Source organism: Brienomyrus brachyistius, chromosome 5 (assembly GCF_023856365.1).
Source record: "Brienomyrus brachyistius isolate T26 chromosome 5, BBRACH_0.4, whole genome shotgun sequence".
Lineage (NCBI taxonomy): Eukaryota > Metazoa > Chordata > Actinopteri > Osteoglossiformes > Mormyridae > Brienomyrus > Brienomyrus brachyistius.
The window spans coordinates 20,123,509-20,134,041 of NC_064537.1; the positions used below are offsets into that span (position 1 = coordinate 20,123,509).

General features: G+C 40.4%; 1 protein-coding gene across 1 annotated transcript; it reads left to right on the forward strand.

The window, feature by feature from the left end:
* Nucleotides 1-5,155: 5,155 nt before the first annotated feature.
* On the forward strand, nucleotides 5,156-9,345 carry tob1b (transducer of ERBB2, 1b). The gene is made up of 2 exons (XM_049014721.1): nucleotides 5,156-5,419; nucleotides 7,296-9,345. Exon 2 carries the CDS (start codon nucleotides 7,471-7,473, stop codon nucleotides 8,443-8,445), a length of 975 nt encoding a protein of 324 aa, XP_048870678.1. The 5' UTR covers nucleotides 5,156-5,419; nucleotides 7,296-7,470; the 3' UTR covers nucleotides 8,446-9,345.
* The last annotated feature ends 1,188 nt before the right edge of the window (nucleotides 9,346-10,533 follow it).

The window sequence follows — 10,533 nt, forward strand, 5'->3', positions numbered from 1 at the left end:
TATTCACATCTTCTCAAATGTTTTCTCTTAGGTGTGATTTCCTGACCGTATATTCGACTCCCCTGACTGAATTTGACAGAGATGGATACGTGAGACTCTTGTTGATATACGCCCCACGGTTCATGTAGTAATTAGAAGTTGGGTTATATCCAGTCCATTTGTACCTGATATCCAGGTGTCAGAAAATGCCCTGAAAATTATTTTGGTCAACTGGCCTGATATGCAGATTTGAGTAATTTCTACTAAAAATGTTTTCCCTGCAGTAGGTCATTGAAAACACTGCATGCCTATGGATAGAGGAGCCATAGTTTACGTTTAAATGTACTTCATGAAAAAATATTTGGCTTTTGGACCATTTTTTTCTGTGACTGATTAAAATCTGCTAAGTATTTTTCACAGTGGTGGCCTAAAGGTTAGGGATGTGTACTAATAATCGAAAGATTGCTGGTTTGAATCCCTGGCCACTAAAGTACCACTGAGTGACCCTGAGCAAGGTACCACTCCCTGGGTGTTGAATTAACTGCCCCCTGCTATGTCATGATGTGACATTTGGGTTAAATGCCGAGGACACATTTCAATGTTGTGTGCTATAATGTGTCAACAATAACAACTAATCCCTTTCCCTTGGTTGTTGTAAAGTAAAACTTGTTCAATGCTGTACTTGGGCTGTTTTTCTAAGCTCTCAAAAATATACTTAGGAAAGCGGGGTTTTAAATAAATACTTTGCAAGAGCTAGACAGTGTGTGTGTAACATTACTAATTTATCTGCAATCGCTGTTTTCCCCCTCCCCAACTACTTTCAGCAACCTTGCTTTGCTGCAGTTAAAAAGTTCCCTCAACCATGAAAAAGACGCCCTGAGGAAAGTCACCACAGGTCAGCAGAGAGATGTCCGTTGACAAAGTGTTCTCACCCTCAGCCAAGAACATGCAATTTATAGCATGTCGGTAGTGCAGTAGCCATTAGGCTCCCTGACATCTCTGCGAATACAATTATATGAATCGATAGGCAGCGGGTCACTCAGGCAGACCTTGTGATGCAAATCTTCCTTCACGCTGCCTGCCTGCCTGCCTCTCCGAGACACACAAATCAATCTACTAGCAATGAATGGGATACAGTTAACTATACGTGTTGTGTGTGTGTGTGGATATTCTGCTTTTTGGAGGAGAATCTGTCTACCTGAAACTGCATGCCTAAGCTGTTTCTCTGCTTGCACCGGAATAGATCATATTTGGCTATAGATTTTGGTGCATAGACTATCCCGCGACTCAGATGATACAAGCTACGCTTCTTAGGTACGCATTGAGTACTGTAGCTCTGCTGGCGGTGATTGTGACTATCTCTGATGGGACCAAGCTACCATCATCACACCACATGGGTGAAATGGTAACTGTCTGAAAGAGTGCCTCTTACAGACCTGTCAAGGTGTCTGCAGGACACGAGCATTTCAGTGTGTGACTTTAATAAATCTACTAGATTAAGGTCACACTCCTCCTGTTTGCAGAGACATTGAAACTGATTGCCAGTTTTTACTTTCCTGGGTCCATAGTCCTGGTCATGCTTTGCATTTTATTGCATTACCACATTTCTCCAGAACTAACAGAAGAGACCTTTTTTTAATCTTAAAATAATTTTCGACATCAAATAAAGGTTTAGTAACTGCTGTAACCTCTAATAGTACCATTTTGTGTGTGTGTTTCACTTATGGAAAGCTTGTCAGAAAAAAAGCAATCAAACTTTAAATTTAGACTTACGGGACAATTCAGATGGAAATACATTCACTTTTCTAGTAATTTCCGGTGTCTATTCAAAACCTAGAGGGTAAACTACATTTTACTTATCAACAGCATCATGTAGGATTTAATAAGTCAGCCCAGCTGTCGAGCAAAACCCTGGATAATGAAATTTTAAGCAGATTTTTACTAGGTAAGGCAAAGTTGCTGCGTCTTTGCCAGTCGTTTTCTGACTGATAGATCCAAACAAGAGTTCTGCTCAGAAAGCTGAAGTACCTTTCATGAACACTTTGTGTGATCAGACTAAGCTGCATTTCTCAATAAATGCAGATACAAGCAAACAGCTTAGGAAATAACTAGTGGTGGGGGGGGGGGGTTATATTATTTTTCTATACAGGATCTCTGGTAATAGTTGTAGTGTTGTCAATATTTAACAGAAAGCATTCTTCTTTTTTTCAAACTAAGCAAGAACAATGTTATTATTGTCATTATACAAATAAAAATATTTATACAGATACCATCAAGCAGAAAGTTTATACGATGTTTATATACCAGCAGAAAATAATGCCACAATTGAAGGCAGAGAAGAAATATGGAGACCCACAAAAAAGGTCATTGTGTCATCCTCCATCCAACCCCAGAAGGAATTTTATTTATTATTCACTAGAAGCATATTACAATGGTTCAAAACCTGGCATCAATACTGTAGAATTGTCCAAAATGTGATAGCTACCAAGACACAACAGAACCAGTCTTGAAATTACCAGCCTGCTTATCTTGGACAATTAAGCAATAACTTACAGCGTATATGTGTGGTCCTTCCTCCATTCTGGGTGCTTTTTATGTTTGGCTTTATTTCTGGATAGGAAAATATCAGATTAAATTCAATCAACAGTTTTTTTTTTTTCCCCTCATATCAATGTAAGGAAAATCGGTTAGATTAAAACTCAGTAATATGTCCCTTATAATGATAGTTTGATACAATATGTTTGATATATATAAATCTGACATAAAATAAAGCATATGTCCAAAACAAACATGTCTACCATTGGCCCACGGAGGTCTAGTACAGCTGCCTGCCGGGGAAAGGGCAGCGGCTAGCATGACCTACAGAGCCCAAAGATAAACCAGGAAGCTGCCACCTCCCTCTGCACTTTGAGCTTTGATTATATCGTCACTAAGCAAATTAGCCCTCCCTGGATAAGGGAACAACCTGTGTAGATATATCCAAACAGCCTCTTTAATGTGTTATTGTAGCGGTACGACTCTGCGGTAAAATACCATGGGACTTTAATTACAGCGGCCCAGCCCAGCTTCCCCAAGATACCAGTATTCTGTGAATGGAAAAGAAGCCATTTGGCGATGGCTGCTGACTTTGCCTCTCTGTCTTCTGTCGGAGGAGCTCATACAGCAAGCCATGCAAGGCGTGTGTTTATTGTGCAAACAAGAACTATGAGGCCTATGTTAAGTAATAACCCATGACGTCAAGGACCTTGGGCACTGAAGTATGTGTTTCAGCCCTCTGCTGGGTCGAGAGTCTATCCAGCAGCAATGCTAGGTGTTTAATGTTTCGCTGCCTGCTTAAAATACCGTATATAAGAGCTTTATTATCTATTGTGATCTTTTTAGCACACAAAATGCCCTGTGGTAGACTACAGAGTGGGAAAATACCTGAAAGGCAGCTTTCTGCTAAATGCAAGAGCAGCAATATCACACACCATTAGGCATCGTCGACACATTACTGCTCCCCGCGTCCCAGCAATCAGTGATGTGGGATTTAACTCTGCCACACCTGCTAGTGATGTCATGACCCTGACACTGCAGTGACAGCATATAACGGCCTGCAGTCCCGTCCCCCCCCACCCCACCCCCAGTGACACCCGCACACCACACTGCTCATTTTATGTACGTAGCAATACACTGGATTCTAGAACAAATTGCTAAAATATTAAATTTCAATTTAAGAATCAGTATTTAAAAGTACATCTGTCTTTTAGAGTTTCATTTTATAACCTCTGAAAGAAAACAAAATAGGGATTAGATGCACATTACATATTATACATTAAAACAAAATGAATACCATTGTATGGAAATTATCACATTACACAGTAATATAACATATTTTTTTAATGCTCCACTGTCATCCTTATTGTTTTAACTACCAGGTGCATTGTGATTATATGAATAAAAAATAAGGATTAGCTACAAACACAAAAATATGTCATTTTTTTATTATGGAATAGCAAGGAGAAATATATGACCAACTACCAGGACAAACTAAAGCTTTCAGCTCCAGTACCACCCTCCAACCCACCCACTACTTATACCAAAAGCAAGCAGACATCTGATTAAAAGTCAATATATCTTAATAGAGTAATATCATGATTCATTTCAAATGATCTGATAAGAACTATAACATTTTTGATATCATAGAAAATGGAGCTAACTCAAATATTTAAAAAAAACGTATTGCCAGAATGGTACTCTTTAATATAATTTTAGAGTTTTAAAACCTTATAACTCTGGACAGAATGTGCATTTATTATTTAATATTTACTACTAGCTAGAGGACACTGAGAAACATAAACAATCTGGGACTGCTTTCTCTGTCTTAAATATTAATATGAAAGGTTTGCACTGGACTGAATAAAGTAAATATTTGGCCCTTTAAATTCGAATAGGAGCATGTGCAGTGCAGTCAGTGCGTGTATCCCATTCACTCACAGCATGACGTATTATATGGCATCAGCAGCTTAATTAGGGGTACTTAACCAATCACTATCCTCCTATTTTTATCGGCGTATGTACACGATGACAGAGCACAACCCTACAGCAATTTTGAACTGTATAACTCCGCATCAAAGGACTGTCCGAGTCTTAAATTAAGATGGGATTTTGGAGATAATGTGCAAATTACTCGGTTTCTTATTATTTCTCTCTCAGTCTTTTTGAAAATAAAGACCATAGTTTTAAGATGATGATATTGTTATTATTATTCACTTAAAATGTATTGTGTTTTAGAAGTTGAGTTATTTTCTATAATTTAAACGGTCAGTTTAAATGCAATTGTCTGAACTATTTATCGTTTCTGTTTAATATTGCAAATGCTGGACTATTTCGAAAGTTAACATAAATATATTTAATTCAACCAACTTCCAACGCATTCGTCTTTGATTCCTTCAGATAGTCCATGTAATGTAGCAGAACCAATCAGACTTCAATGCGTTGACCGATTAAAAATGTAAAAAAACTGTCTAGCCTTTTCTTTTGATTGACTGTAGGATTGACCAATAGAGAATGGCGTATGCAAAGAAACAGACCAATACCTACCTCTTTAGGCGTTGCTTTCTGTGTTTTGACCTCCGAGAACCGCATCACCGCCTACTTTGTGCCTGTGGCGGAGTAAAGCTATAAATTGCGGCGAAGTGACAGCTGGTCCGACAGAGTTGTAAAAACTCCCTGGCAGTAGGGATTTGGTTAGCATACAGAGAAAAGCAAAATACCTAAAAATAGAAACTGCATAAAACCATAATCTGCGCAGACTGGAATACTTTTTTAAAAATTGTGACAATAAATGATATATGAAGAAATTCTTTGGCTAGCTATATCTTACATACGACACTTTTTGCACTAGCTAACAAACGTTACTTCAACAATCTGCTGTGAATTTTGTATTTTTTACCTTAAAGTAAGTATCCTTTCTATTCAGCTGTTTAGTGTTAAATGCGTATATTTAAGATGTACGTGTCATGCTTTTTATGTGCTGCCTGTGACCTTTAATTTATATATGCTTTGGCTATAAGGGTAAACTCGGCTGCTCCGGCCGCTTTTTAACCACTGTCCGGCAGGGCAGGACCCTTTTTATGGTCACATTTTGTCCGCTTTGATGTTCGCATTTTTGCTTACGGTTACATGAGGCGGATGTTCTCGTCGCCTCGCAGGTTAGCTGAACTGTTACTGATTGCCTCGGCTTGCTCCGGAGATATACGTTTAAATCCCCTAAAATGTCTGTATCGGTAAGAAACTAAGAAAGATAAAATGTTCCGCCGCCGTAATCCGGTGGCCGGTATGTCGACCAGCCCGATTAGCTGTATCCTCCGTCGGCTCGGCGAGGTGTCATGTAGCCAGCTAGCCCTGCTTGTTTATCGGGTTGCGTAACGGGGATGCGGACGCTTCCACTCGGTGTCCAGTGAGCGGCTTGCATAACGTAGCCGAGCCGCGTTTCCATTATTTTTTTCGTCTCACGAACCAAAGGTCAGAGCTAAATTCAAAATAAAGGTCACAGCCCACTGGTATTTAACGTGCTGGATGCATACGCCAAGGCTACACCCGTTTCCCCCCTCACCTCACGACTAACGCGTTATGACCTTAATAAAAGTGGCTGCTTGTGTACAAGGCGATCAAGGTTAATTTGCTTATGATCGGGATACAGCCCAGATGGCATGTAGAGAAGCTATAGCTGTTCCGTCACTGACGATCCGTAAGTCAGTCAGAAATGCCTGCCCCCGACTGCCAGTTTGTGATGAGAAATTTAATGAGGATCATATTATGTAACTAGTTCAGCTGCCGCCTTTCGCCTTTTCTGACAACTGGCTGGAGCTAACTCGGTATCGTCCGCGATATTTTGTATTTTTTTCCTTCTTAAAATCTGCAATACTCCTGCAGTTAAAAGCACTTATCTTTTTGAAGCATCTAACCTCGGAGCGCCCCGCTTACAGTCTACAGATGACGGGATGATGATAAAATATAATGTGTGTACATGTAATATCAGTGACTGCGATGTGCGCTAACACCATACGGAAAGCCCAGGAGGGGGGCCGGTGGGTGGGTGGGTAGATAGGGATTAGCGTTGGAAAGGGATATCATCTCCCTTTTAGTTGTGTGCCCACATCCTACGTTTAAAGGTCATTTACCGCACCGGACTGGAGTTAAGCCAGATTGTATTTTCTCTCGGTGTCAATTTGGCCTTTTACTCGTTTCATATCGCATTTACCTTATGGATACATTTTTAATGAATGCATGTTTGGTTTACACCCACATATATACAGGGAAGTTCTACATTTTTTTGTACAACCACGAGACGAGAAATGTATACTTTCTGATCTCAAGTTGAAATTTCTTTTCATGTGGAAGTATTGTCAGCCTCTGTAGGTTATAAGTACGATCAGAGGTGTAGGAGAGAGCTTGATAATTTGGGGCCACAACATAATTTCAATGCAGATTTTTTTTTGTTGGGAATTGGAAAATGAAAACCGTATGGGGAGGGGTTACATGAACAGATGCGTAGAAATTTGGGGGGGGGGGGGGGCGTGTCCCTGTCAATATTTAATTTGGCTAAATTCACCCCTCCAATAAACAGACCACTGTATTAAATTAAGTTGTGTGTCCCCCTGATCGCAGACTCTCTCCTACACCGTTGTACGTGACCCACCTGGATCCCGCGTCCTTAGTACGACTGTCTATTGTATATACTGACAACATGGATTAAATCAATGTGTGACCCTCATTTTACCTTTTGAACTGTCCCTGAAAATAATGCACGTTTGTATTTGTCCTCTTTAAAGGAACAAGAACAGTTGTTGTGGAGGGAGAGAATTCCTTTTCGGCCAGCTGTTGTTTTCGTATCGTCTTTTTCTCTGCCTGGTGCAAACTGAACACTGCTGCCTTGGAGGTTTTTGCAACACTCAAAAGAGGCTCAAGACAAAGAGGAACCGTGACACTCGCAGCCGTGCAGCAGCTATGCAGCTTGAAATCCAAGTAGCTCTCAACTTTATTATTTCTTATTTATACAACAAGCTCCCCCGGCGACGTGTGAACATCTTTGGTGAGGAGCTCGAGCGGCAGCTGAAGAAGAAGTATGAGGGACACTGGTACCCGGACAAGCCGTACAAAGGCTCTGGATTTAGATGCATACACGTTGGAGAGAAAGTGGACCCAGTTGTGGAACAAGCAGCCAAAGAGAGTGGGTTGGACATTGAAGATGTCCGCAACAACTTGCCTCAGGATCTAAGCGTGTGGATTGATCCTTTCGAGGTATCTTACCAGATTGGTGAAAAGGGACCTGTTAAGGTGCTCTATGTGGATGATAATAATGAGAATGGATCCGAATTGGACAAGGAGATCAAAAACAGCTTTAATCCTGAGGCTCAGGTGTTCATGCCAATCAGTGACCCAGTGGGGGCTTCGCCCGAGTCCAGCTCGCCGTCGCCTCCCTTTGGCCAGTCTGCCGCTGTGAGCCCTTCATTCATGCCGCGCTCCACTCAGCCTCTGACCTTCACCACTGCCACTTTCGCTGCCACCAAGTTCGGCTCGACCAAAATGAAGAATAGCGGCCGCAACGGCGGTAAGGTCGCGCGCACGTCGCCCACTAACATGGGCCTGAGCGTGAACAACCTCCTGAAGCAGAAAGCCATCTCCACATCAATGCATTCTCTGTACGGGCTTGGCCTTGGCGGCCAGCAGCAGAAGCCTTCGGCCCTGTCCCCTAATGCAAAGGAGTTTGTGTTTCCAAACATCCCCGGGCAGGGCAACAGCAGTGCAATGTTTCCAGGTGACAACACCCTCAGTCTCAGTCCTCTCCAGTACAACAATGCCTTCGACGTGTTCGCGGCCTATGGTGGTCTCAACGAGAAGTCCCTCATGGATGGCTTAAACTTCAGCCTGAGCAACATGCAGTATTCTAACCAGCAATTTCAGCCAGTAATGGCAAACTAATATGTGACGATGCATATGTAAACGGCAATGATATGGGGTGGATTAATAATACATAATAATAAATTAATATATAAAAAGAAATGTCAGATTAGCTCCCATATAGTTGTTTAAGTCAAAGTGCATGCGCACGAGGGTCCCCACCCCCCCCCCCATTGTGATTTTTTTTTCCCCCCTTTAGTTTTTCCCAAAAACTTGTCATACGGAAGAGTCCAGGCTTGGTTACATAAATTCAACATACATTGTTCTCCTTTCCTTTTTGCCAACCAAGCACAATTTTTTTACTTTAAAGAAAAAAAAATCTATATATATATATATATATATGTATACTCTCAAAACGTGGGGAAACTCAAGTTATGGCCTCTTACAGTATTTAAGTTGGTAAGACCTAACTTTTTTTTTTTAATTGGCATTAATAAATGGGGTTACTTGGTCTTTTTTCTAATTGTATAATTTAATTTAGTACAGAGTTTGTAAAATATCAGAGTATATATTGTTTCTACGACATGGTATTGCATTTATATCTTTTTACTACTCCAGTGATCTGTGATGGCTGCAACAGCTTTACGTTATTTCTTTTTTTAACGGAAATTGTAAAACGAATAAATCCATCTAAAAACAACTATTCTAAAGATTGTGTACAGAATATTCCTGTTGTGGTGGAATTACAGTGTAGGAATACTTGCTTTTTTTTTGAAAGAGTTGTATTTTCTGTTAAGAGTTTAAAGATTTTTGCTATATTATGGACAAAATGTAATCGTATATTAATTTTGTACCTACATTGTGCAATACTTGATGAAAAAAAAACTGTATAACAAAGTATTTTGAGTCAGCGTCTTACATGTCAGGAGGGACTGAAATAGTTTATATTGTTAAGTTTGTATTAAAATGCTACAAAAATGATATGCTTGTCTTTATTTTTTTTAATTTCATATTTGCATCCTGGCCTTTTTAATAAAATTCACTATAGTTCAAACTGATTTCTGCTTTTCATATTTGCACACCTTCTTAGATGTCAAAATGCCACTTGTCGATTTCATGATACTGTGGTGTGACGCCTATGCTCTTGCAGCTGTGGGTATTGTGAGCTGTGGAATGTTCAAGAAAAATGACAATTTAGTGGGTTTGACATTCATGTGAATGGCTGAATGAAAAGGCCTTCAGATCATAGGAATACTAGGCCTAGGTCAGTCCAGCAGAAAGACTTCACATGCTATATATTTTGGCCCTTTTAGTGCTGGTTTTAAGATCAGAGAAGAGGCGCCATACATTCTTTACAGGTTTAGGCTTTTGTTTGCGATAGAGATTTTCTGAGACTCACGTTGACCACCGAAGTTTCCATCTGTGTTTAAATGTCTGTGAAATTGCCGCCATAGCTTCACACTCGAAAGGATTTATTTATTTGTCACTTCTTCCTGATGTTTTGCATAAGGATAAGGGAGCTATGGATGGTCCAGACTGAAGAATATCCCTGAGTAGGAACTGTTGAGCTGTCGGTCATTGTCCATCCTTTTTATACTATATCAGGAAGTATGGTACAATTTCGAAAGTCTTAGCACTATTAGTATGTAAACAGGCCCAGTTTGGTAGCTGTTTATTTTTATTTTTTTCAGTTATGCTTCAATGGTACGAATGAGAAAGATAAGGCTGCTGTCTGAAATGGCAGTGCACATGTATGGACTTTGGTTTTTTTGCTACTTGAGAAGGATTTACCCTAACTCTATACTAGCCAGAATTTTAATAATGGAAGCTCTTGACTGGTTCTCTTTTGTGCCAAAGAGGAGGGCCTGGAACTTAGATGTGAAGCATGTTCTCTTGCTTAGTAGAGATAAACACATGACATCAATAGTCTATGACCACGGATCCGAGCGATACAGTGTTTGTCATAGCAACTATCGATCACCTATATGCGAGATTGTTGCCTTGGGTGAATCAGGGCTTGTGGATCACGTGAGGGTCCATGTCACAGTGGAATCCTTGAAGCAAAAGAAAACTTTTCCTGCTACGACATTTGTGCAGGCTGTCAGCGTTGAGCATTTGGCTGCATGACTGAGTCAGGCTACGCCTGTTACTTTGGTGCCATGTGACTCG